Source organism: Stenella coeruleoalba, assembly GCF_951394435.1.
Source record: "Stenella coeruleoalba genome assembly, chromosome: 3".
NCBI classification, from domain to species: Eukaryota; Metazoa; Chordata; class Mammalia; order Artiodactyla; family Delphinidae; genus Stenella; species Stenella coeruleoalba.
Window position 1 is genome coordinate 115,023,953 of NC_137148.1, and position 27,035 is coordinate 115,050,987.

Below are 27,035 nucleotides of genomic sequence, written 5' to 3' on the forward strand. Positions count from 1 at the left end.
GAACATTTACTGGTAAGGCTAAAATACTATTACCTCTCCTATCCTAATCCTTCTCTAGAACACTCAGTCTGCTCTTAGTTTCTCTGCCTTTGCACCTGCTGGAAAGTCTTTCTCTCCCTTCTCTGCCAGAAGAATATAGTTTGTCCTTTGAGATGCAGCTTGTATACTACTACCTCTTCTGTGAAACCTTTCTAGTTTACCATGGCAGACGCCTTCTCTAGCGTGTTCAGTCTTTATTATTGCCCTTATTACATAACTCTTTAATAATTTCTATACCTCTCTGTTGGCTCATCTAGGGTTTTATTCCCTCCTGCTGAGTGCTTCCTTATTCACCTTGATACCCTTAGCCCTGGCAAGTGCCGTACACGTGCGCACACACATATATTTTTGAGGCGTTCTATTTTTGTTGAGTGAGTGAATAAATGAATAATTTTATTAATTGTAGTAAGAATGGCCTTAGGGAGAACCAGAATCCAAACTGATTATTACATGATTATGTGATAAACATGGAGGTCTATATTACTCAGATTACTATCATTTGATTTTTTTCAAACTTAGGTTAACTTATTTGATTTTTTTTAAATTTTATTTCATTTTAATGTCACTCAAATGAATGTACATCACATATAGACCATAAAAGAGATTTTGAAATGAAAGCAGGAGTTTTACCGCTAACTCTTCTTAACTAAAGAAATATTTTACACATCTAGTCCTTGGGTTCTAGCTGTACAATGTATAGTAGTATTTGCTGCTTTTACTCTAATAGTAGAAATTTTTAAAAGACTTAAAAAAAAATCAACTCAAAGTTTTAGTTCTGTTCTGTCCAGATTATCAACCTGCCTTGGCCATCTCTAACTCAGTCCAACCACCACCATTGATTTTTGTTAGTTTATATCCCTTCTTTCTGTCCTGTGACCTGGCCACTACCATTTTAAGAGTTCATGTTCTGTGTGCTTTGACCTGAAATGATTCTTCACCTTATATGTTCTAACTCCCTCCATCTCTAGCTAGGAGGTGAAGCACAGTGCTAGGGCCAGAAACAAGCCTTAATGCTGGTAGAACATGTTTACATATATCCATATTCCGTATTGCTCTCAAAACATATTTGTATTATTAGCCTAGAGCTGTTGCTTGATCCTAGAACATATAGCACTGTGGTTGTCAAGTTCAACACTTTATTCCTTTGCCCAGGCAGGTTAGGAAATAATTGCCCTTAAATTAGGTGAAATATGACTTTCAAATATTTCAGCTTTTCCATGGTGTTTTCAGATGTGTGATGATAGGATTCCTGAATATTAACTTTTTAAATGTTCAAGTTCTTATCTACAAAGAATTAAAATCGTTACAGCTTTCGTACAGTGATTTTTTTAGTGTGTTCTTATATTTGTGTGTTGGTATGACTTAGAATTTTGTGACTCGTATGTTGATTTTTTTTTTTTTTTTTTTTGCGTTACGCGGGCCTCTCACCGCTGTGGCCTCTCCCACCGCGGAGCACAGGCCCGGCGGCCGTGGCTCACGGGCACTGCCGCTCCGCGGCATGCGGGACCCTTCCGGATCGGGGCATGAACCCGCGCCCCCCGCATCGGCAGGCGGACTCCCAACCACTGTGCCACCAGGGAAGCCCTCGTATGTTGATTTTTAAAGTGGTTGGCAGATTAGAACTATAGCATGGCACCTAGCTGTCAGGCACCATGAAGCCTCAACCTCCGGTTTTCTAAGTAATGCCCAGTAGAGTACTGTGTCACTCAGGGTCAGACTCCGCCTGGGGCTTCAACAGTCTCTGCTCCTTTTCATGGCTTGCAAGGTCTTGTCTGTCTTTCAGCTATTGCCTCCTCCAGACATCAGTTATGGCACCACTGAACAGTAATGGGACCACTGTTCTCCTAGTCTCGGGTTCAAAATCCAAGTCATTTTTCAATTTTTCCTTACCCTTATATCCAGCCAATCATCATGCTTGATGATAGGACTCATCGATTCTCACAAGCACTAGTAACTTCCTTCCTAGTCTCACTGCTCCCACTCTAGGTCATGTAAGAACACCCCCTGTTCCCCACCCCACCCCCAACTCTAAACCATCTACATCCACTGAGTAGCTGAGTTGTCCTACAACCAACTGTTTTGTTCAATTTTGACCTCAGTCAGAAACCTTTTAATGGCAATTGCACATATACACACCCACACACACACATACACACATCTCCCATTGGCAGCTGGATGAACCCAAATTTTATCCCAGTATTCGGGGTCTTCCACATTGACTCTTAGTCTTTTTAGTCTCATTTCCCACTCCTTCCCCAGTGTGTTATAGCTCCTGGCCATCCTAGAACTTGACTGGGACTTTTTTTTTCCCTTAACCTCAGCCCATATCAGTCCCTTTGCACACCTGAAGTGATCTCTCCTGCCTCTGAACACCCCCTATACTTTATTTTATTTCTGTTTATCTTATGGCATGTTATTGCCCAAGTAGTGCTTTGCAGTTGACCAAAGTGCTTTTGAATCCATTACTTTATTTAATCTTCACAACCACTCTGAGGGTAAGTAAGACAGGTGTGTCTTATCACAAGGGAGGAAACCAAGACTTGAGGAGGGGAGAGTGATTTGCTCAAGTTTTGTGATTAGTAGAGGGTGGGGCTAAGACTGAAATCCAAGCCTCCCGGAACATAATCCCCAAGCTCTGTCCATTACTACCTTTCCTGGTGCCTGAGTCTGCACTTAAATGTAAGTTTGAATACATCTTTTTCCAGTTATCAGTAAGTTACTTAAAGTTGTGTTTGATTCCCCTAGAACATATGTGAATATATGAGTGAGCCCATTCATATGTTAAATGTATTGCAGTTTAATGTTCTTTCCCGTTCACATGTTAAAGGTATTGCAGTAAAATCATGCTTCCCCTTTCTGAGCCTTATTTTCCCATCATTTTTTTTTTTAAGTAGAAATGAAGGTTACTTGGTATATTATAAATAATAAAATATTGTTATAATATAAATAATAAAACTGGAGCTTTGTATAATGAATTTAATTTCTGGAATAGCTTTTCCAGCAGTGCACTTCAATTCACAAGTATTTATTACCTGTGAAGAGATTAAGCCTAATGCTAGGCTACTGAGTGGTTCCACACTTTTCAAGTATAAGTATCGTAAATTTTCATATAGTTGTAACTCTAATTTTTAGCTTGACTGGATGGGAACTAATATACTGACAAAAGTTGTTGTGACTTCAGTAACAATTCTAATGGATTTGAACTTTATTCATTATATGATCTACATATATTTGAAAAATGATGGTGACACATGTACCAGACCTCTAGTATTTAGTCTACAGGAAATGCTTAGTACCCTTAGTACTTAAGATATTCCTGGTAACTCTGTGATTCCTAGTTGGGAATGACTGCTGTGGGGATTCTGATGTTGTCCTACATCACTCATTGCTGCCTTAGGGAGTGTCATGTGAGAAATTTCTTGTAGAGCCAAGTAGTTGGAAAAGTGTTGCTTCTCTGAGAAACTGGTTTGTGTTCTACTTTTTGCCAGTGATGAATATGCCACTGACCTCTCCATTTTCAGATTGGCCTTTAGGAAGCTCAGAGCCAAGTCAGTCAATCAATCAATCAATCATTCATCATATGTCACTCAGTCATACAGCTGTATAGATCCCTATTGCCTGCTTAAGTTTTCCCTCTTTTTACACTTTAACAATTGTTACAACAATTGTAGTTGTAGTTTGCTTAGCCCTGGTTTTTTAATTGATATTTTAGCATCTTATTGTATATGTTTCCCAAAAGCCAACTAAAATTCTTTGAAAATGAAGTGGGATATAAATACTCCAGCCTTTATTTTGTAACCAGCTATATTTTAGGCACTAGATATATCTGTTCTAAATATTGATACCTATATGCCTATGTATTGCTTTTATTGCTGTGTAGAACATGCTCCAATGTCAGAATTTATATGGAAAAGTTAAACCTAAGCATACTATTTATTAGAAAAATGTAGTTTCATTTAATATGAATTGCTTTCAAAAACTCTTTAAAGATTCTACTTAAGTATATCTGAAAAGGTGGAGTATCTTTTCTGGGAGGAAGCAAAGCATTGTGACAACGGTGTGCCTCTGCTAGCAGATAAGAGATCACTCCTGGCAGTCAGTGGTACTTTAAAAATCCACACTTGGGACTGGGAGTTGTTTTTTTTTTTTTAATTGTTTATCCTTTTGCATTGTGTACCGTGTATATATAACCTATTAAAAATTAATTTTAAAAGTTCACAGTCGGGCTTCTCTGGTGGCGCAGTGGTTGAGAGTCTGCCTGCCGATGCAGGGGACACGAGTTCATGCCCCGGTCCAGGAAGATCCCACATGCCGCGGAGCAGCTGGGCCCGTGAGCTGTGGCCACTGAACCTGTGCGTCAGGAGCCTGTGCTCTGCAACGGGAGAGGCCGCAACAGTGAGAGGCCCACGTACCGCAAAAAAAAAAAAAAAAAAAAAAAGTTCACAGTCATTTTCAGTAGAAGTATAAAAAATTTCTCTTCCTACCTGTTAGACTGTGAGCTCCTTGAAACCAGGAAGTGTGCTAGATTCCCCTCTGTATTCCTGAACCTAGCATAGTGCCTTATACATAGTAAGCCCCCAGCTAGTGTGCTTAGATGTGAATTGGAAACTAAGAGTTGTAAATCTCAGTAGGATCACAGCTAGAAATTACTAACTGTAGATAACTCACGCCCCCTTAAATCTGTACGCTCTTTTCCGAGTGAGGATGAGACCAACTTCCTGGCTCTGAAGTAAGATTGGTTTTTACTGAAATCCATTAAAAGAACTTAAAAACAAGGTAGTAGAATTTTACCTAGTCAGTTTTTCAAAACAGGGGGTTTGTGTTTGTTTTTATATTATAGTGTGGGATTTTTCCAAATGTGACCTCAAGATGGCTTTTTATCTCTTTTTCCAGATCTTTGTAGAATTTGATGGCTGTAGCTGGAAGCAACACTCCTGGGTTAAAGTTCATGCTGAAGAAGTTATTGTACTTTTGCTGGAAGGGTCTCTAGTATGGGCACCCCGGAAGGACCCAGTCCTTGTCCAGGGCACTCGAGTCTCAATTGCACAATGGCCAGCCCTGGTGAGTGACTTTTATTAGCTAGGAACATATTTGGGCTTTATTCCTATTCTATATGTTATTTACCCAATAGCTGAACTCTTTAGAATTCCCAAAACTCCCAGGGCTTTGTCCTTAACACACTTTGATTCTGAAGTTACCAGAGCAAAAACTGGGAGAGATCTTTTCTCCTGTGTCTTCCCATACTTTTTGTATTAGATAATATTTGATACTTTGTTTCTAAATAATTTTTTACCTTTTCTTTTCTCATAGTTATGTAATGAAACAATGTTTGTAATCCTTAAAGTCTTTTTTTTCCATAGAAACTATTTTATTTTTTTCCAGCTTTTTTGAGATAGAATTGACATATATAACATTTTGTAAGTTTGTGTACAATGTGATGATTTTTTATATATAGTAAAATGATTGTCACAATAAAGTTAATTAACACATCCATTGTCTCACATAGGTTTTTGTGTATGTGGTAAGAACTTTTTTTTTTTAACTTTGCAGAACACTTTAATAATCTCAATAAGGTATAATAATCTCACTGTTTTATAGAGTACTTTCCTACATATTATCTAATTTGCTTCTCACAACACATATGTGGTAAGAACTTTTAAGATTTGCTCTCTTAGCAACTTCCAAGTATACAGTACAGCATTATTAACTATAGTCACCATGCTATACGTTAGCTCCCCACAGCTTACTCATCTTATTATTGCAGTTTATATCCTTTGACTACCTTCATCCATTTCCCCCACTTCCCCCACCCCTGGCAACCACCAGTATATTCTCTATGTCTGATTTCAGTTGTTTTGGATTCCACATGTAATTGAAATCAGACCATATTTGTCTTTCTCTGACTTATTTCACTTAGCATAATGCCCTGGAGATTCAGCTGTTGTTGTAAATAGCAGGATTTCCTCCTTTTTTGTGGCTCAGTAATATTTCATTGTGTATAATATTCGTGTGTGTGTGTGTGTGTGTGTGTGTGTGTGTACACCACATTTTCTTTATCCATTCATCCATCACTGGACACTTAGGTTGTTTCCATGTCATCGCTATTGTAAATACTGCTGCAGTGAACATGGGGTTGCAGATATCTCTTCAAGATATGATTTCATTTCCTTTGGATAAATACCCAGAAGCAGGGTTGTTGAATCATATGGTAGTTCTATTTTTAATTTGGGGGGGAACCTCCATACTGTTTTCCATAGTAGCTGCACCAATTTACATTCCCACTGATGGTGCACAGGAGTTCCCCCTCTCTACATCCTTGCCAGCACTTGTCATCTTTGTCTTTGATAATAGCCATTCTAATAGGTGTGAGGTGATTACTCATTGTGGTTTTGATTTGCATTTCCCTGATGATTAGTGCAGTTGAGCCCCTTTTCATGTACCTGTTGGCCATTCATCTATGTTTGGAAAAATGTCTATTCAGGTGATTTGCCCATTTTTAAATCAGATTATTTGTGGGGGGGGGGTTGTTTTGTTTTTAGCATTTTAAATTAATACCCATTTATTAATTGGGTAAGTTAGAAGTACAGACACTTTGTGTCCTACTTCTTAGCTCAGAATCTTGCAAGGCAAAAATTGGTGTTTGCAATGCTATGTTCTCATCTATAGTAGGTAGTCCTCTTCTAACCTCCCATGTTTATGGCAGAATTCAGTTCCAGTCTCCTTGCTGGCTGTCAGCTGGGGATATTTGTGGGGGTTTTTGGCTCTTGAGTTGTATGAGGTTTTTTTTTTTTTTTTTTTTTTTTTGAGGTTTTTTTTGATATATTTTGAATATTAACCTTTTATCAAATATATGATTTGCACATATTTTCTCCCATTCCTTATGTTGCATTTTCATTTTGTTGATCATTTTTTTGCCTTGTAGAAACTTTTAAGTTTGAGGTAGTCCCACTTGTTTATTTTTGCTTTTGTTGGTTATGTAGCATGGCTTGTGGGATCTTAGTTCCCCAACCAGGGATTGAACCTAGGCCCACAGCAGTGAAAGTATGGAGTCTTAACCACTGGACCACCAGGGAATTCCCTAAAGTTTTTTGTTGTTGTTTTTTTTAATTATTAAGTTTTGTTTTCTGAAGTCAGACAAAATAGTGCTGTAAAATTTAATTCTGAGAGTATCCATTTGTTTCTATCTGTTCTTTTAGCAAAGTGTAGGCATAAATAGATTTTTTTAAAAAATCTAATTCTCCTGTTATTAACCAAATTAAATAATATTCAAAACAAAACTTCTTAACCTATTGATTATACATATCATCACTTACTGAACTGTCTTTTTTCATTTGTTTTTAAGACCACTTTCTAGTTGAACTTTTAGAAGAAGCTCAAATGGATCTGGGTCCCTGGGTGACTTTAGTAGGCAGTTTATTTACGAAACAGTAATGTGAATTTGCCCATGCATATTTATACCACTGATCATTTTAGAAATCTCATTAAGGTTTCAGAAGTTCCAGAGATGATAATGGTGTGACTCTTCATTCTGGAAACTTACTGTAATTTAGCCCTCTTGGAGCCTGACAAGATTAGTCAGATCGCTAGAGAGAATGAGGAATTTCCCGTTCTTCTTGTCCTTTTTAGCTGTAAATAAGAGTATTGAACTGACTTTATGCTCTGGTTGGCTTCATATGATTATTTGAGGGGCAGATACTAGGTTGGGAATGTCTCTGAGGACTTATGCTTTAGCTTATCTATATTTACTGGGGTGAAAGATACATTAATAATGGATATTTTCTCTGCAGTTAGATATTCAGTTGAATTGTTATTTATTTCCTTTTCCAAGTTCTAATCAATTTCTTGTCATTGTACTTCACAGACTTTCACTCCCCTAGTAGATAAACTCGGTTTGGGTTCTGTGGTTCCAGTTGAATACCTTCTGGATCGAGAGCTTCGTTTCCTGTCAGATGCTAATGGGTTGCATTTGTTCCAGGTACTTAACACTTGGTCTAGTCCTAAACTTATTTCTCTCCTTGCTAATTTCTCTGTTGATTATAAATAGGGTGCTTACCCTCCTTTTTTATTTCAGATAATATTTTTAATATCGTTATAAAATTACAGAGAATGGTGGGAATCTTAGATTAAAATTTTAATATTATTTCTCAACAGTCTCAACCAAGGTTTCTCAGCCTCAACGATATTGACATTTTTGGTCAGTATTCTTTTTCATAGGGGGCTATCCTGTGTATTGTTTGATGTCTAACAGCATCCCTGGCCTCTACCTACTAGATGCCAGCACTGAGTTGTGATAGGCAGAAATGTTTCCCAACACTGCCAGTTGTTCCAGAGGGGGCAAAATCAGCCCAGATGAGAACAATGGAGTAAAACAATTCCATGGATGCCACAGTTGATGGTGTATGCTTTCAAAGAGATGGAATAATAGAAAAAGCAACATTTTAGGGAGGATAAAACATCAGTTTAATCTTGGAAAGGCTGGGTTGAGGGGCCCACAGAACACCCCATGATTATCTCAGAGGTCAAATGTATTGGTCTGGCTATCATCAGTCTGCACAGGTGGCAGTATAAGTCAATTAATTATATTGTCCCCTTTTCTTTTAACATTGAATCAAGTTCTTCCTCCCAGTAATTCCATGTACCTTTTAAAGTTTCTTTGCTCTCTTGAAAAGTATATTTGGTAGCTGAGGCTTCTTTCCTCCTCTACACACCCCCACCCAACCCTGAAACCACTTAAGACCACAACTCTAAGGGTTTCCTCAGAAGAGATGGCTTCCCAGAGGTGGCTGCTTCTATAACTTGAGTCTAAGAGGTCCTATACTTACGTCTGTGGCAGGGAAGCTGGGAATTTGGGCTGGTTCCAAGCAACATTAAATATTGAAGAGCTTAGGTATATTTTTAGTTACAAAAAAAGGGATAAGTTAGTAGTTTAAACAAACTAGTGTCTGAGTTAGCGTTTCAGAATTTATGGAGGACAATATTTATTTCTCACTTGTAAGGGTTACTGTCTGAAGGTTAAAAATTAGGAGACTTCCGGGCTTCCCTGGTGGCGCAGTGGTTGAGAGTCCGCCTGCCAATGCAGGGGACACGGGTCGTGCCCCGGTCCGGGAGGATTCCACATGCCGCGGAGAGGCTAGGCCTGTGAGCCGTGGCCACTGAGCCTGCATGTCCGGAGCCTGTGCTCCACAGTGGGAGAGGCCACAACAGTGAGAGGCCCGCATACCGCAAAAAAAAAAAAAAAAAAAAAATTAGGAGACTTCCAAGAGTTTTGCTGTCTTATTGAGGCAGCCAAGAGCAGTATTTCCTGAACTGTGTTCTGTGTAATATTAATGATTTTTTTGTTGTTGATATGTCTTCCTCCCTCATTAGGCCTCACACCCTCTCATCAATCTTGCTTTATTCATCTCGTAATCCTAGTGCTTATATGAATAGGCACTCAGTGAATGTCGGATAAGTATCAAAATAAACAAAAAGATTTACATGGAATAAAATGTTTTGTGGTCAAATAAGTTTAGAAACGCTGACCTAAACATGTTTTTTTCCTACATGTCTTCTCAGAGCCTTTAATATACTGTCGTATGCAGAAAGACATAGTATGCAGTTGACCCTTGAACAACACGGATTTGAACTACACGGGTCCACTTATATGTGGATTTTTTTCAGTAAATACAGTACCTATAAATTAATACGAATTTTTTTCACATTATCTTTTCATTTTTGATATCTAGTGTTACTAATACTTATAACATCTAGTGTTTTGTATTATATGAGGCAGTCTTGATGTAGTGTACTGACAGATGATTCATCTTGTAAACAGACATCATAAACTTAGGGTATCAATAAATACAGGACTTCCCTGGTGGCGCAGTGGTTAAGAATCCACCTGCCAGTGCAGGGGACGCGGGTTCAATCCCTGATCCGGGAAGATCCCACATGCCGCAGAGCATCTAAGCTCATGTGCCACAAGTACTGAGCCTGCGCTCTAGAGCCTACGAGCCACAACTACTGAAGCCTGCGCGCCTTGAGCCGGTGCTCTGCAACAAGAGAAGCCACTGCAATGAGAAGCCCGCACACAGCAACGAAGAGTAGCCCCGCTCGCCACAACTAGAGAAATCCCGCGTGCAGCAACGAAGACCCAATGCAGCCAAAAATAAATAAATAAATAAATTTATTAAAAAAGAAAAGAAAACACAAAGGCAAACCACAAACTGGTAGAACCAATAAACGTCGGGAAAATATTTTTTTTTAAAAAAGTTATATGCAGATTTTTGACTGCATGGGGTGGGGAAGCAGTTGGTGTCCCTAACCCCCCCCCACCTTGTTCAATGGGGGTATAATATTTCCTAAACCTAAATGATCCTAGCATCCTTAACTTTTTTGGGGGGGCCCACACCACTTGGCTTGTGGGACTTTTGTTCCCTACCTGGGGATCAAACCTGGGCCCTTAGCAGTGAGAGCTTGGAGTCCTAACCACTGGACCACTAGGGAATTCCCCTAGCATCCTTAACTTTTGTAGAGCATCTTGTGAGACTAGGTTTCTATGGAACATTCTCTGGCAAATGCTGATGTAGAGCTCCTCAGGGGTATAATTTTTCTCTTCTGGTTAGATATTATTGGTACTTACTTCAATATTCCGTTTTTTCTTCTTTTATCTTTATCAGATGGGAACAGATAGCCAAAACCAGATTCTTTTGGAACACGCTGCTCTGAGAGAAACAGTTAATGCTTTGATCAGTGACCAAAAGCTGCAAGAGATATTTAGCCGAGGTAAGAACAGGTGGTCCTCTGTCCCTGAATTCTGAATCAGGTGTATGGTCAGTGTTGAAAGTGATAGAATGGGGGGGACACCATGCAACTCTCAACATTTGTGCTTGTCTTCTTTTTGTGGGTGGTGTCAAGAGTAACTCCAGTTAGCTAGATCTCTAGAATAGATTGGAAAAACAAGATCTCACTCAGACCACTATTTCCTTTTGTATTACATTTCGTAATATGCAATTTTGTCTTTCTTTTTTTCATTTCTTAAATATTTATTAAGTACTAACCTCGTACTAGACACAGTGTTAAGGTACTGAGGATATAACCATGAACTGGAAAGTCTCTGCCCTTGTTGAGCATTACTGTCTATAAGATATGCTCTAAAGACTGTTAACAACAACAAATAACAACTTAGAGTGTAAGGTATGTTCATAAAGGAAGGTGTCCACAGACTCATTCACATTAACAGCATGTAAATTTTTAAGAATGAAAACAAAAAAGAATTACTAGCTTTTATTAGCTTTTTCAGTTCACATACAGATTTTGCCCAAGATTCTACGCAAAAGGTAGACTGTTGCCTCATTTATCCTTCCCTTCGTGTTGTACATCTACTCTACGTCCTTTCTGACCCTCGTGATAATCATGCTTTTCAATGAAATAGGATCCTTGGTTCTCTTTTGTCAAACTAAATCTAAATAGGTAAAGGTAAGAAAACTTGCCTCTTTGGGAAAGGAAAGTATCAGGGTAAAATGATGTTTAATAATCAAGGAAAGGTATGGAAGAGGAAAGAATGTGAGGAAAAATAGCAGAGAGAAAAAAATCAAGTGGACAGAATGAGAGGTAGAGATGTTTATGAGTATGTATAGAAAATTTAAGCTTAATTGTAGCTCTGAAAGATAATAATTTAAGCAGTGATTTAGCTATCTAGTCTCAAATGTATAAGATATGTAGGAGAGAGAAACTGTCCTTCTTGGAGGGCCAGTTGAAATTGCAGGGTAACATTACCTGCTGCTAAAGTAATATCTTTGAAACTCTGTGTTCCTAGGAAGACAGGTGCTATATTTGTTCAGACTATTATTAGTGCAGAGGCTGGAGACCTCATAAATTGAACTCTCCACCTACTGTAATGAAAGTCAGATAGCAAAGTGTAAATGGTTATATATCATTCCTATGGTAACATAACAAAATAGTACATTCAACTTACTGGCCTCCCACTTTTTTAATGTATATGTCAGATAGATCTGAGTAGATTTTCACATTACCTATAGTTTTTGATTTGTAAGTTTCTTTTCTCTTCCCTGTATTACTTTCTAGAATTGGAAGATTGAGATAAGGTAGAATCGGAGGCCTGGGACATTCTAAGAAATCTCCAAATAAACAATTTACAAAAGTCTCTGGGAAAAACTATGTTTTGTTTTTAAATTGCTGTGTATGGTAAATCTGAAATTGCTCATTTATTCAACTCCATACAAGAAGATTAAAAGTGCCAAGTATTTACACTATATAATTTTCTTTCTGTTTTTAGAAACAATCATGAAATACAGCTTAGCCAAAAATACTCAATACTGACTAATCTCTCCTTTAGGTCCCTACAGCGTTCAAGGTCACAGGGTCAAAGTATACCAGCCAGAGGGAGAAGAAAGTTGGCTCTGTGGTGTTGTAAGCCATCAAGACTCCATCACCCGTCTTATGGAGGTGTCTGTAACTGAGGTGAGGCTCTGTGTTATTTTGTCGGAGGTCCATCCATCCCCTTACCCAGGGTGGTGTAGGAAAAGGGAGCACTTCATTACATGTAAGAAGACTTGGGTTCCATCTCTGGCTTTGTCACTGTTTTTTTTTTTTTAATTTATTTTTGGCTGCGTTGGGTCTTCGTTGCTGCGCATGGGCTTTCTCTAGTTGCAGTGAGCGGGGGCTACTCTTCGTTGCAGTATGTGAGCTTCTCGTTGCCGTGGCTTCTCTCGTTGCGGGGCACGGGCTGTAGGCGTGCAGGCTTCAGTAGTCGTGGCACTCAGGCTCAGTAGTTGTGGATCGCGGGATCTAGAGCGCAGACTCAGTAGCTGTGGCACACGGGCTTACTGGCTCTGTGGCACGTGGGATCTTCCCGGACCAGGGATTGAACGTGTGTCCCCTGCATTGGCAGGCGGATTCTTAACCACTGTGCCACCAGGGAAGTCCCCCCTGGTTTTATCACTTATTGATTCTATCACCTTGAGAAAGACTGTTCAACTTTCTTAACCTCAGTGTTCTCATTTGTAAATTAGAGTTAATTAGGTAACCACCCCCTGACCTCACAGCATATTTTTTGGGAACTAAGATAATGTATTTGAAAGTGCTTTGAATTCTATGAAAGGGTATACAAATGTGAAGTGGTATTATCATTATTTTATCATATTCAGAAGGCTTAGTATTTAAAAATCTAATCAGTTAGCATTTGCTTCTATAATACTTACGCCACTCCCCCTTAGATACTGAAAAATGAATTGTTTCTAAAGCAATAAATAGAAAAAAACATAACATCTAGAGCTACCTGGAGAATTGTCTCTCAAAACAACAAGAATATTTGGGGACTTCCCTGATGGTGCAGTGGTTAAGACTGCTTCCACTGCAGGGGGTGCAGGTTTGATCCCCGGTTGGGGAACTGAGATCCCACGTGCTGTACAGTGCAGCCAAAAACAAAAACAATAGCAGAGTATTTTGAGGCAAACACGTATGTATTTATGATATCTTTGAATTGGTTTCAGACTTGCCCTCAGCAGTCACATGTAATGTAAACATAAATGATTTTAGTTATTTCTTTATTGAATTTTATTTATTAAATTATTCAATCCTCATTTACAAATTTCAAATGATACACATATATATAAAATAGATATTGAAAGCCATCCCTTCCCCTAGGCAAATGTTACTCTCCACAGTGGTAATCACCATTAACAGTTTGGTGTATATTCCATATGCTTCCAAATATCTTGTGTGTGTGTGTGTGTGTGTGTATGATATTTATATATTGTCCATTTAGGAGATAGCTATATAAATCATACTTTTTTAACAAATGGGATCATATGATACATATAGTTCTTTGATTTACCTTTTTTACTTAATTTTAGATTGTCAGCATCTTTGTGTGTAAATATATATAGAAATCTATCAATACTTTGTCCTTTTAAAATAAATGCATACTATTCACTGAATGGATGTATCATAACTAATTTAATTTAAAATTGATGGATGTTTAAATAATTTGTATTATTTTCACTAATACGAATAATGCTGCAGTGAATATCCTTGGGCATATATCATTGTATACTGTTTCACATTATTTATTGGAACAAATTCCTAAGTGTGTAATTGCTAGGTCAAAGAATATGCACATTAAATCTGACGATGTCTGTCAAATTGGCCCCTCCCAAAACCTTTTGTTTTTTAATAGTAGAGTGGTGCTTTTAATGATTACTGGTTCTGAAGGTTTTTTGTTTTTTTAATTTCAGAATAGGAAGGTTTTAGAGTTGCAGAATTTGAAATTCATATCCCTAAAAGGGGCACTTGGGCATTGAATGAAATTTTTTTATTCATTCGTTTAACAAATATTTGAGTGATTACCATATTCTAGACCTTGTTTCAGATGTTGTTATTCTGGCAGTGAATGACATAGTAGAGATCCCTGTTCATGGAGCTTTCATTCTAGCAGGGGAGTAGAAACAAATAGAGATAATTACATAGATTAGAAAAATACATAATTATGTCTTTGGTGGACAAGGCATTAAATCTTTTTCTCCTTTTTTCATATTTTCTTCTATCCCGCTCCTACTGTAGAGTGGTGAGATCAAGTCCGTAGATCCCAGACTGATCCATGTGATGCTGATGGATAATTCAGCGCCTCAGAGCGAGGTACAGTAATGAACTGAGTCTCTGAGCAGACTCATGAGCTTGCGTTATCTTGTTACATAGACTTCCTTATGTGTGTGTTATCCACGGATACCCTTTGGGTTTCATCTCTGACCACTGTACATTTCTTGCTCTCTCCACGGTCTTGTCCAGTTGAGGGAGGATAATCTCAAGAAAGAGACCTAGTCTGAGCAAACCCTTTTCATCATGGCTATGTTGCCTAGCTGTTTTAAAATCCATGGCCTATTTTTTTCTTACATTTTTTCAGGACAGATATATTTGAAAGATACAGTAGACAAAGCTGTAATAAGCAGTAGAAATATTCATGACCTACCCAGTAATAAGAAATGGAGGAGAAGCTACATCCTCTTTTTCTTTCCATTAGGTGGTAGTGAGCTCCAAGGAAATCTGAAATTCCATATCCCAAGAAGAGTCAAATCAAACTGGTGTGTAGTTCAGTGCTCAGCACACAGTGGATTACTCCATAATTACTGTGAATCAGGCCAACTCTTGGTTCATTGAGAATTAACATAACCCATAAAAAGATACATTATATATCAGTGCCTGAACCAATCAAGGAATCCTGTATGAGTTTCCTTCAGTAGGACATTGACTTGGACAGCCTTCTGTCCATATATTCCTTATAGTCTTTTAGCACCTGCGTAGTATTGCTCTCTTGGCTACTCCTGCTGAGTATACAGTTCTTCCTCATCTTCTTTATCCAGTCATTTTTGGCTTGATAAAACAAGATTAGGGTAGGAAAAGAAGAATCAGGGTTACATTTAATAGTTCTTTACTACATATTATATTATTACAAATAGGATAAGTCTCTTGACTGTGTTTACGTGGCTGAAAAACACTTGTTATTTTGATGCCATATTGGGTCCCTCTTTTATTTCCTTCTTTATTTCATTCATTCTTTAAGCACCTATTATATGTCAGGTACTGTTTAGCTGCCCAGGTATAGCTAGAGAGTACTGGTCTCAGTGTCCTAGTCTTTCTACTCACATGTGAGTAGCTCACTGTAAGTAGGGCATACATGTAAATTGTTGATCAGGGAGATTGCTCTGAGCCAGGCTCTGTAAGTTGGCCAAATGAGTTAAAGGTGAGATCTGTGGTTTTCAGCAACAGATGTTGATTCTTCCCTTCTCAGCTTTGCCATGATGTGACTATCTTCTTAGCTAGCAAAGTACAATTATTGACAGTTCTGCCAAGTTTTGCAGTAACCCTTCTTAGAGATCCATGGTTACCTCATCTCCTTAAAAGAGTGAGCAAGAAAGAAAGGAGAGATTTCACTGATTGTACTTCCGTACTTCACAGCACTGAAAACTGGGTGATGATGGAGGTTGAAGAAAGGGTAAAAAGGTTTTAAAAGGATCACATGAAAGCAATTCTTTTTTTTTTTTTGAAAGCAATTCTTAACAAACAGAAACAGTTCTTGAACGAAAGATTTAGAAACTTAGATTAATATTACCAAAGGCATGGGAGAAACAAATAAATCTTGAGCTTTGTTTAAGGTTTGTAGAAGGAAATTAAGGGAGAAAAGACAGAAATGAAGGCAGCAAAAAAAAAGAAGAAAAAAAAAACTAGAACTGGCAAGAAGAAATGTAAAATTTGAAAAAATTTCAGTTATAACAGCTATAATAATGATTACAACAAAGATAGATCTGCACAAAGAATCTATAAGTATTTAAAGGCAGTAAGACTAGAGTAATCAAGTTGGCAAATAATAATGGCCAAATAACTATGTCTCTAGCTTATTGCCACCCCAACGTGTTATCTGAATAAAACTGTCTGAAAGTTAGCTAAATGAAGCTAAAATGAAAACTTGCTTCATGATGGGATACCAATCTAAGACTGTTCCAGATATAAGTTGCTTGAGAGAATGTTAGCTCTGTCCCAAGCCCCTGTCCTCTTGTCCTTCTCAGGGAAAGAGTTTTTATTCAGAGATAGGAATTGCCCCCTTTTAATTCTGTGTCTTTTAAAGTTGTCTGACCTCTCAAATAAGGCACAAATAAGATTTCATGTGATAGGCTAAAATTACTGGAAGAGCTAAGAGATTTGGTTGTTTGGTTATGGTAGCCTGCCTTTTTAGCTTTTCCCTGTCTAATGCTTTGAAATAAGCTCTGGAGATTGTTTGTGTCTTTATAGTGTCCATAAGAGCAATTCAGACTTGTTTCTGTTGGGCTCACTTTTGCTCTGGTCACAGACTCATGGTTTTCCTATTGTTAAGTTGTCACCAGTTTTTAATGACTTCTGGATAGAAGAGATTTTATTTTTCAATAGTTGAAATGCCAGTTTCTGTCAAACAAGGAGATAAATATAAAAGTAAAGCAGATTTTGTTTTTCATCAAGAGGCAAATAAGTTCCCAGCCTAGCAGTCTATTTTGTAAAAGAAATTCCACAAATTTTTAAAATCCTAAAAAAAGTCCAGTTGAGGAAGTAGTGGATTTTATTTAAGGGAAGGTTTGCCAAGTGAGTTAACTTCTTAGTAACCATTATCTTGAATATGTGTGCATAAATTGAATCACAGGAAGATTGGAGCTTTTTAACAAAAGGGGATGTCTTAGAGCTGGCATTGGAATTTGGCAATCTGTACCTGCTTTGATTGTCTGCTTCTAGAGATGGGAAAGAGCTAATGGTTTATGGTTTTCACAGGATGGAAAGTCCCTTGTAATAAATCTTTTTTGAATTTTGTTTTGTAGGGGGGTACGTTAAAAGCAGTAAAATCTTCCAAAGGAAAGAAGAAGAGAGAGAGCATAGAGGGGAAAGATGGCCGGAGGAGGAAAAGTGCTTCGGACTCTGGGTGTGACCCTGCATCAAAGAAATTAAAAGGAGACAGGGGTGAAGTAGACAGTAATGGGAGCGATGGAGGTGAGGCAAGCCGAGGGCCCTGGAAAGGAGGGAATGCCAGTGGAGAGCCAGGGCTGGATCAGAGAGCCAAGCAGCCACCGACTACATTTGTCCCCCAGATTAACCGCAACATTCGCTTTGCCACTTACACCAAAGAAAACGGCAGGACTCTGGTGGTGCAGGATGAGCCCATAGGTGGGGACACACCTGTACCTTTCACTCCATATTCTATAGCCACAGGTCAGACACCTTTGGCCCCAGAGGTGGGTGGAGCCGAAAATAAAGAGGCAGGAAAAACACTGGAACAAGTTGGCCAGGGTATGGTGGCTTCAGCAGCTGTGGTCACTACCGCCAGCTCCACCCCAACCACGGTGAGGATCTCAGACACTGGCCTTGCAGCAGGGACTGGGCCGGAAAAACAGAAAGGCAGCTGGTCGCAGGCCCCAGGAGAGGTGAGTTGTTTCAGGGGCAGATTTGCAAGATTTGGGTTCACTCTTTCACCCTACTTTGTTCTTAACACATTAAAAAAGCATCTCAAATGCCACAGGGAAGGAGTATTTCTGAGATGTGCTTAAATTGTATTCTGTGGATAGTCCTTTACTGCTCGTTGGGCAAATGCATATATCTTTAAAACTTTATCAGCTCTTAAAAGTCACCTGAACAATTGGGCTGATCAAAAACTGATTATACAGCCCAATTTAATGAGTTGTTAAAATAGATCTAATGGGGAATCTTTTTAATTCAGTTATCTATTTAGTTCATGTAGTGGTTGAGCCTCAACCAGGCCTATGAGAGGCAAGGTTAATGAATTATAGTGTTGGCAACAGTGAACACTGTAATTAAGGCTATGTGAAAGCTACTATTACCCAAACCCCTGTTTTCAGTTCATCATTTTATATATTTTCCTTTGAGACTGGGCTGCTTTCTTTGATTTCATATGACCATGGAAGGTTGGTTTTTTCTTCCCCCTAAGTTAATCTTTTAAGTCTTACCTGGAAATTTTGATGGAATTATTTCATCATTTCATATATTTTCCTTTGAGGCTGGGCTGCTTTCTTTGATTTGATATGACCATGGAAGGTTGGGTGTTTTTTCCCCTAAATTAATCTTGTAAGCCTTACCTGGAAATTTTGATGGAATTAATCACAGTAGTATCTAGTTTACTATGTTCTTTATCTTACATGCATGTATTGTTGCTGAAAAGGAACTTTTGTTAAATACAAGTTAACATCAAGTTGGCTCCCCAGTCAAATTTGAAAGAGTGTCAAAATCAGTTATAGTCTTTTGGTTCTTATTTTGGTCACCAAAGTATGATTTATGATGCTAGTCATATTTTTTTCAAACTGGCTGTTAATTCAAGCTGGAATATGAAATACAAATAAAATACTAATTTTTTTTTTAAATTATGTATGGGAAACTACTGTGTGCTAAGTACTGTATATTATAAACAAAGAATTGAAATCCTGCTTGACGGAGCTCACATCCTAAAATGGAATCATTTTATAACAGTGTATAACAGTGCCATATAAAACATGGCATATACATTTCATCTGACTTCGTCCCCTCCCTAGCAAATGCAGTTTGTTAATCTCTAGTGTGCAGGGTTGGGGAGGGAGGTGAAGTGCCCAGGCAGAAGAGAAGGCCTGTAAATGCAAATTTCGCACTCTTCATGTTTTGTTCTCTGTTAGTTTGCCAGCATTCCAGCATTACCAGATCCCCAACTAGCTAGTTGATTAAAATCAAATCCATGTCAAAGGCAGAGTAGATGTAAATGAGGATTACAAAATAGACCAAATACTACACTCTGCAAGAAGAGATCCACTGAATGCTGTTGTTCTTGGAGTGGCAAAGCTGAATAAATGAAATGTGGATCAAAGGGCATTTTCCAAACAGGTTTGAGAAATTTCTGTGACTGTATCTGTAACTTTGCTAATGTGTTAGCCTAGGTATTCTCTTGGAATATGATTTAAAAGTACAGAAATGGGTATTTCCATCATGAAATAGGGACACAGCCCTCCAGGAAACTTCTTTCCCTAAAACGTGTGTTAAAATCAGTTTGTCATCACTTTCTTATAAGAAGAGGATTTGAAATTTAATCATTTGAAGAAAATGAAAGACCATCCAAATTATTTTTCATTCATGTGTGTATTTATTTTTAAAGAGTAACTTTAGTAGTGAAACCTGAGATCCTTATGCTTATTCCTTGCAGTCATGCAGGTGTCAAGGCTCCTGGCCAAATTCTGGCAGTGAAACAACAGCATAGCATCAGTGCTGTGTCTGTCTATTCTCTTTATTTGGAGGAGTTTAAGTCTGGTTGCCAGTTAGTGGGAAGGAAAAGAAGAATGAACTAAGTTTTTGACTGTTAAATGCACTGAAGCAGTCTCTGTAGCAGATGTCAGCTGGAGGCAAGCCACAGGTGGTCTGCCTGGTTCTCATGCCTCTTTGCCACCCCAAAGAAAGTCCTAATGTAGACTCCTCTTGCGTATTTAAAGGAAACCTTAAATATATTGAAACTCGCCCCACCTTTTTTATAAATTTATTTATTTTATTTTATTTTTGGCTGCGTTGGGTCTTCGTTGCTACTCTCTGGCTTTCTTTAGTTGTGGCGAGCAGGGGCTACTCTTTGTTGCGGTGCATGGGCTTCTCATGGCGGTGGCTTCTCTTGTTGCGGATCACGGGCTCTAGGCATGCAGGCTCAGTAGTTGTGGCGCGCAGGCTCAGTAGTTGTGGCACACAGGCTTAGTTGCTCTGCGGCATGTGGGATCTTCCTGGACCAGGACTCGAACCCGTGTCCCCTGCATTTGCAGGCGGATTCTTAACCACTGCGCCACCAGGGAAGCCCCCCGCCTTTTTTTAACAACACCCTTTCATTTATCTGGCATAAATTTTTTTAAATTATGGTAAAGTAACACATAACATAAAATTTACCACTCACACCATTTGAAGTATACAGTACTGTGGCATTATACATTCACACTGTTATGCAACCATCACCACTATCTAGTTAAAGAAATTTTCTTCTCCCCAAAAAGAAACTCCATATCCATTAAGCAGTCATGGAATAATTTTTATTTCCAAGTATTACATAAGTGCTCATACCTACCTGTGGATATTTCTCTGTATTACGCACATATATGGGTGTGTAATATACCATATGAAAGTGATTCTAACCCTTCTTTATGTATACATCCTTCTTTATTCAAATGCAGAAGTTAGCATTTTTAAGGTATCAAAAAAAAGAAAGTGTTTTTTCATTCTCCAATTTGTTATGCTGAATGCTTTTATTTGGTGGGTGTATCAGTGTCTACAGTTTTCCACTTTGGAGACTTGTTAGATCCTAATGATAACAGAAGGGTTCAGTAACTGGTGTGCCTTCTTTAATTTAGCACCTTTAGGTCTAACTTTAATTGAAACAGATACTTCAACTTTTAGGTTGACTTGGACCCATAAATAAAAATAAATGGCCAAATTCCAAAAGGGTCCATCTTGGTGAGTTTCAGACTAATAAAGAAAATACTTTTCCTTAGTGTACAGTGGGCTTGTCATAGGGCTGAAGTCGCTTTTGTAAGATGGGCAATTTGCAATGGCTTAAATAAACTGAAACTTTAACCATAGCCCCTAAGGTCTTTGAGATAGATGAATATTACAGGGTCACTAGTAATATTTCACTATATTTCAGAGTAAAAGCTGATGTCCATTGGGGAGCCCTTTTCTTCAGTTCCTGGTGGAGTCTTCATTTCTAAATAGATACTTAGAAGCCTACACAGCCTCCAAGTGCTCTGACAACCAGTTGGCTAACAACCAAGGGAATGGCAGGATATCATTCATCCTGCCATCTCTAGCTTACCTTGCTAAAGATCCCCCTGTGCTGTCTGTGGCAGTTTTCTTCCCTGGTGAAATATAGGTATAAGAACAGTTTTCCTGGAATTGTAGGAGAGAAAAGTTGATTGACCCACAGGAAATGTTGGCCTAGGTCCAAGAAGATATCTTAAGATTGTCAAGAGAAGCCAGCATCACTAACTCAGGCTATCTTCTCTCTTTTCAGAATTCAAGAAATTCTGTTCTGGCCTCTTCTGGATTTGGAGCATCTCTCCCGAGTTCATCACAAGCTTTGACTTTTGGAAGTGGAAGGAGCCAGTCCAATGGGGTTCTAGCTACAGAGAACAAACCTTTGGGCTTCTCTTTTGGCTGTAGCTCTGCACCAGAGTCTCAGAAAGACTCTGATCTCTCCAAAAACTTGTTTTTTCAATGCATGTCCCAAACTTTACCCACCAGTAACTACTTCACTACTGTTTCAGAGAGTTTGGCTGATGATTCCTCCAGTCGAGACTCATTCAAACAAAGCCTTGAGAGCCTATGTAAAGGAAGATCCGCTCTTGGAGCAGACAGTAAATCAGGCTCTAAGGCTGGAAGCTCTGTGGATCGGAAAGTGCCTGCAGAGTCCATGCCCACCCTCACGCCAGCCTTCCCACGGAGCCTCCTAAATGCCCGCACCCCAGACAGTCATGAAAATCTATTTTTACAGCCCCCTAAACTGTCCCGAGAAGAGCCTCCTAACCCTTTCTTGGCATTTGTGGAGAAAGTTGAACATAGCCCTTTCAGCAGCTTTGCATCTCAGGCATCAGGTAGCTCTTCCTCTGCTACCACTGTCACCTCCAAGGCAGCACCCAGCTGGCCCGAGTCTCACTCCTCTACAGATTCAGCATCTTTAGCAAAGAAGAAAACCCTTTTCATCACAACTGACTCCTCCAAACTGGTGTCTGGTGTTCTGGGCTCAGCTCTTACCACTGGGGGGCCAAGCCTCTCTGCCATGGGGAATGGCCGGTCCAGTTCACCCACCAGCAGCCTCACCCAGCCCATTGAGATGCCTACTCTATCCTCTAGCCCCACAGAGGAGAGACCAACTGTGGGGCCTGGGCAGCAGGACAATCCTCTCCTTAAAACCTTTAGTAACGTCTTTGGCAGACACTCAGGCAGCTTTCTGTCCTCCCCAGCAGATTTTTCACAGGAGAACAAAGCTCCTTTTGAAGCTGTGAAAAGGTTCTCACTGGATGAGCGAAGCTTGGCTTGCAGACAAGACTCGGACTCCAGTACCAATAGCGACCTGTCAGATTTGAGCGACTCTGAGGAGCAGCTGCAAGCCAAGACCGGCCTAAAGGGGATTCCGGAGCACCTGATGGGGAAGCTGGGCCCCAATGGGGAGCGCAGTGCTGAGCTGCTGCTGGGAAAAGGCAAAGGGAAGCAGGCCCCCAAAGGCCGGCCTCGGACTGCCCCCTTGAAAGGTGATCCTGCTGGGCTTATACGTGGGCTTGGCTCTGGCACTAGCTTTAAATGCTTGTTGTGCTCTTGGGCAGCAGAGGCCCTCTCTTTGATGGAAAGTTCTATAATCTCATAGAATTACATAGTCAAAAGGGCACAGTAGGGGCCCCTCATCAGACCTTCTGGTTCAGGGCAGGATTGATCTATACCAGTACTGTAAGAGGGGTATGTGTCCTGTGTAATGATAATCCCAAAAAGTCTTGATAGTCTGTTATTTTTGGTCAGGAACTCTTTTCTTGTGTATTTCTCTTGCCTTTGGCCCTTCCTCTTTTATTTACTTAGGCAAGTTACTCAGTACTAGTCTTCATTCTCACATCGCAGCCTTTTTTTTTTTTTTTTTTTGTGGTACGCGGGCCTCTCACTCTTGTGGCCCTCTCGCGTTGCGGACCACAGGCTCCGGACACGCAGGCTCAGTGGCCCATGGCTCACGGGCCCAGCCGCTCCGCAGCATGTGGGATCTTCCCGGACCGGGGCACGAACCCGTGTCCCCTGCATCAGCAGGTGGACTCTCGACCACTGCGCCACCAGGGAAGCCCTACATCGCAGCCTTTAGTAGAGTTGATGAAGCAAAGCGAACCACTCCTCAGTTTGCTCCTCTCTGTCACATATATATGGTTTTAACACCTCTTCCAAAAGCCATTAACTCCTATGGAGTGAGGTTATGGTCCAAAATTGTATAAGGGCAAGTGTCTAAGAGAAAGTCTGATGGTAAAAGTCGCCATTCTTGTTAGGATTTGGTATCCCATGGGAACCCCAAGAGTTCTTGATTAGTAGAACAGTCATGTCCTGAGGGGCTAGTGGCAAGAGGCTTCTGCTGTCTTGAGTTTTCCTCACCCATGCTCAGAGTTGTTTTGTTGTCATGGGGTACTTCCCACAAATTCTCCATGGTCTTTAACTCCTAGTTGAAGCCTTTGTTCCCTGTGCTCCTTTTCTGTCAAGGATAGACCTGATGGGCTCATGCCCATTCAGTGCAAGGAGGAGTGACTCAGGTCAGGACAAGTGACTGTTCCCAGGAGGATTATGTTATTGAGTCTCATTTAAACCTTTCATGACCAACCATTTCTCCCCCTCCCTTGCCACAGTTGGCCAGTCAGTGCTGAAAGATGTGAGCAAAGTGAAGAAGCTGAAGCAGTCCGGAGAGCCCTTCCTGCAGGATGGGTCGTGCATCAATGTAGCCCCTCATCTGCACAAGTGTCGTGAGTGCCGCCTGGAGCGGTATCGGAAGTTTAAGGAACAAGAGCAAGATGATTCCACTGTGGCTTGCCGCTTCTTTCACTTCCGGAGGTACCCAGACTCCTCTCTTCATCTCCTTCCCAGTTTCGTTAGTGACACTTAACTTCCACTCTTTCTCTGAATCGGTAAACATATCTCACCATCTTTTTACTGTTTTCCTAAATTGCATTGCTCTTAGAGTCTGTGCTAAGTAAGGTTCTGCCATCCCATTAGTGGCCACTTAGTTGTTTGGATTGTGAAATGATACGTGACTTTGTCCTTAGAGAACTGAAATTGAACAATCTTACCTGCTGCCCCCTGAGCTGTGTTGAGTTATTCCTAACTTGGGTTGCATTTGAAACCAGTGGTGTGAGCAGAAGGATGCCATTTTGTGTCATAGATCTGCCTGACCACTTATTCCTCTTTAGTGCTAGAGTAACTTGAGTCCGCTACGGAGAAGGGGAAGTAAGATTAGGAGATAATGTGAAATAGAGATAACTGTTGAAATCCTAGGAATATCCCTTGCTTTTACCAAACAACAGCTATTTAGTCACTTTTCTTCTGCTTGATAAACTTAGAAGAGGAATTTCTTCTAAGCAATCATTCAAGTGTCCTTAGTTTTTTAAATAAAGAAATCCAGGTGGTTTATCCATGTGGCATGGATTCACTTATTCAGCAAATATTTATTGAGCACTTAATGTGTGCCAGCCATTGTTGTGGGCATTGAGGATTAAACAGTACATAAAACCATCAAATTCCTGCCCTCAGGAGGCTTGTTGGGGACACAGAGAGTAAATAAGAAAAAAAAAAAGGTTAAATATATAGTATGTCAGTCTGTAATAACTGTGAGGAAGAAAAAGGAGGGAAAGAGGATTGAAGTGTGGGGAGGCTAGAGAGTCTACAGTTTATTTATTTATTTTTATATCTTTTTTTTTTTTGCGGTACGCGGGCCTCTCACTCTTGTGGCCCTCTCCCGTTGCGGACCACAGGCTCCGGACACGCAGGCTCAGCGGCCATGGCTCATGGGCCCAGCCGCTCCGCGGCATGTGGGATCCTCCCGGACCGGGGCACAAACTCGTGTCCCCTGCATCGGCAGGCGAACTCTCAACCACTGCGCCACCAGGGAAGCCCTATTTTTATATCTTTATTGGAGGAAGCTACAGTTAAATAGGATGGCTTGATGGGGGAATTCCCTGGTGGTCCAGTGGTTAGGACTCCTCGCTTCCACTGCAGGGAGCACAGGTTCGATCCCTGGTTGGGGAACTAAGATCCCACATGCCATGTGGCAAGGCCAAAAAAAAAAAAGGATAACTTGAGAAAGTGAGTTTTGAGTAAAGACCTGAAGGAGGTGAGGGGAGTGAGCCACGCATTTTTCTGGGAGACGAGTATTCGAGATAGAGGGCACAGCAACAGCAACTGTCTTGAGACTGGAATATTTCTAATGTGTTCATGGAGCTAGGGTGGGTAAAAGAGAGTAAGCAAGGGGGGGAAAAGAGTGAAGTCAAAGAGTTAATGATAGGTCCAGATTGTAAAGGGCTACTCTTAAGGGCCCTGACTTTTATGCTGAAGAAGCAGTTGTTGGAGATTTTGAGCTGATGAGTAACACTGATGAATGTTTTAAAGGATCACTGTGACTACCTTCTTGAGAGTAGATTATATTGAGGCAAAAGCAGGGAGAAATTAGGAGAATATTGGAATTACCCAGGTGAGAAATGATGGTGGCTTAGTGTAGGGAGGTATTAATAGAGGTGATGAGAAGTGGTTAAATTAAGGATATATTTTGAAGGTAGAGCCACATGATTTTCTGATGGATTGCATGTGGATATGAAAGAAGAGTCAAAGATGATTTTATGGCTTCTGGCCTGAAAACTGGAAGAATGGAATTGCCATTTACTGGTAAGGTGATTTCTTAGGGAAAAGTGGGTTTGAGGAGGAAAATGGGGAGTTTTAATTAGTTGATTTATTTTTATTTTTTTATTTTGGGTTGTGTTGGGTCTTTGTTGCGGTGTGCGGGCTTCTCATTGTGGTGGCTTCTCTTGTTGTGGAGCACGGGCTCTAAGTGCATGGGCTTCAGTAGTTGCAGCACGTGGCTTCAGTAGTTGTGGTGTGTGGGCTCAGTAGTTGTGTCTCACGGGCTTAGTTGTTCCGCAGTTTGTGGGGTCTGCCTGGACCAGGGATCGAACCGATGTCCCCTGTATTGGCAGGAGGATTCTTAACCACTGCACCACCAAGGAAGTGCAGGAGTTTTAATTTAGATATGTTAAATTAGAGATTCCTATTAGATTTCCAAGTAGAGATGTTGAAAGGGCAGCTGGGGAATTCCCTGGTGGTCCCATGGTTAGGACTCTGCCTTCTCATTACCAAGGGCCCGGATTCAATCCCTGGTCAAGGAATTAAGATCCCACAGCTGCATGGTGCACCCAAAAAGAAAAAAAAAGAAGAAAGAAAGAGCAGCTGGATATACAACTCCAGAGTTGAGGGAAGAAGTCCAAGCTGGAGATAAAAACGTGGATGTTACTGGGTATTTAAAGCTGTGAGTCTAACTGAGATCACTTAAGGAGTCAAAGTCTAGGCAGAGAAGAGAAGTAGTCCAAGGACTGAGTTCTGAAGCTCTCCAGCATTTAGAGATGGGAAAGATGAAGAGGAACTAGTAAAGGAGGCTGAGAAAGAACAGCCAGTGAGGTATCCTGGCAGACAACTGAAGAAAGTATTTCCGGGAAGGAATTATGAACTCCGGCAAATGTTGGTGATTGGGTGGGGTCAGTTAAGGACTGAAAATGACGATTGGATTTAACAAGGGGGAATGACCTTGTCAAAAACAGTTTTGGGGACTTCCCTGGTGGCTCAGTGGTTGAGAGTCCGCCTGCCGATGCAGGGGACACGGGTTCGTGCCCCGGTCCGGGAAGATCCCACATGCCGCGGAGTGGCTGGGCCTGTGAGCCATGGCTGCTGAGCCTGCGCGTCCGGATCCTGTGCTC

At 40.3% G+C, this 27,035-nt stretch overlaps 1 protein-coding gene across 3 annotated transcripts in view; it reads left to right on the forward strand.

Moving 5' to 3' along the window:
• KDM3B (lysine demethylase 3B) overlaps positions 1-27,035 on the forward strand; it is a 59,340-nt gene that overhangs the window by 8,145 nt on the left and 24,160 nt on the right. For 2 of the 3 annotated variants that reach the window (XM_079915695.1, XM_079915694.1), the window contains exons 2-9: positions 4,933-5,100; positions 7,901-8,014; positions 10,698-10,803; positions 12,377-12,501; positions 14,602-14,676; positions 17,379-17,978; positions 21,572-22,808; positions 23,928-24,129. In XM_079915695.1, the coding sequence (XP_079771821.1) occupies positions 4,933-5,100; positions 7,901-8,014; positions 10,698-10,803; positions 12,377-12,501; positions 14,602-14,676; positions 17,379-17,978; positions 21,572-22,808; positions 23,928-24,129 (2,627 nt within the window). The remainder of the gene's footprint in view (positions 1-4,932; positions 5,101-7,900; positions 8,015-10,697; positions 10,804-12,376; positions 12,502-14,601; positions 14,677-17,378; positions 17,979-21,571; positions 22,809-23,927; positions 24,130-27,035) is intronic. The other variant, XM_079915696.1, reaches the window with a different exon arrangement.